The sequence below is a fragment of the Apodemus sylvaticus genome, chromosome 2 (assembly GCF_947179515.1).
Source record: "Apodemus sylvaticus chromosome 2, mApoSyl1.1, whole genome shotgun sequence".
In the NCBI taxonomy this organism is placed as follows: domain Eukaryota; kingdom Metazoa; phylum Chordata; class Mammalia; order Rodentia; family Muridae; genus Apodemus; species Apodemus sylvaticus.
Window position 1 is genome coordinate 95,173,425 of NC_067473.1, and position 1,131 is coordinate 95,174,555.

Genomic DNA, 1,131 nt, shown 5'->3' on the forward strand with positions numbered 1-1,131 from the left:
CAGGTCTAGGTTTTTGTCATAGTTATCAGTTCCTGTATTAGTTGGAGCTGTATTGAGGAAAGCACAGCAGAAAATGCTAGTCAGCCCTACACACCATTCACAGGAAACTGGCTTGAATGTTCCATTTTTCAAGAGAAAAAAAACACATTGCCTGTCAGAAAATCTATTCATCTGAGAGTGGCAGAGGCATCAGGTCCTTCTTATATTACTGAGACAAATCAGCCATGCAGCTGTGCCAGAACCCAGATGATGTGCATGTTTGAGGAACACAGCCCACTAAACTATGTCTTCCTATTAGGCAGTGTCCACACTATGGTACTTGATCACAGTGGGAACACAGGACAGTGATGATGGCTCCAGTTCAACTCTTAGGGCTGCTGCTGCTCTGGCTCCAAGGTAAGATGAACTATATCAGAAACAGATTCAAAAGTGTGGATGCTACATCAGAAATGTTATGATTTTAATATGATTAACAGTACATATTTCATGTGTACGTCCAATATCAGGCATGAGATGTGACATCCAGATGACCCAGTCTCCATCCACCTTGTTTGCATCTGTGGGAGATAGAGTCACCATCAGCTGCATGGCAAGTCAGAGTATTAATATTAACTTAGCCTGGAACCAAGAAAAATGTGGAGAAGCTCCCAAACTCCTGATATATCATGCAAAGAGTTTGCAATCAGGCATCCCATCAATGTTCAGTGGCAGTGGATCTGGCACAGATTTCACACTCAGCATCAGCAGCCTACAGCATGAAGACATTGCCACATATTTCTGACAGCAGTATTACACTGGGAACCACTCTGACACAAGTCATAACATAAACTACCCAGAGAGGCACAAGTGCGAGACTGGGTTTTCACAGCTGTTCTTTTGGATCTTCCTTTTGCTTACATAATGTTTAAGATGCAGCCAGGCTTTGAACAACTTTTAAAGTTTTAGCAGAAGTGGCCCATGAACCTGTTTTGTATATCAACTGCCTCATCAGCCCAGACATGAAAGTCCCTGTAGATTTCATGAACTTTAGAGGTTATTGTACTGGAGGAATCTCAGTGGCATACTCTGATGGGATTTTCATGTAGCTAAACAAATTTCATTATAGATGATTTTTTTGTTATTTTTTGTTGT

The 1,131-nt window shown here is 41.5% G+C and overlaps 1 gene segment (V, D, J or C); it reads left to right on the forward strand.

Annotated features, from left to right (window-relative positions):
• The first annotated feature begins 347 nt into the window (after nucleotides 1–347).
• On the forward strand, nucleotides 348–781 carry LOC127678742 (immunoglobulin kappa variable 1-39-like). The segment is given in 2 exon segments: nucleotides 348–396; nucleotides 507–781. Coding segments are annotated over 2 exon segments (324 nt in total).
• The last annotated feature ends 350 nt before the right edge of the window (nucleotides 782–1,131 follow it).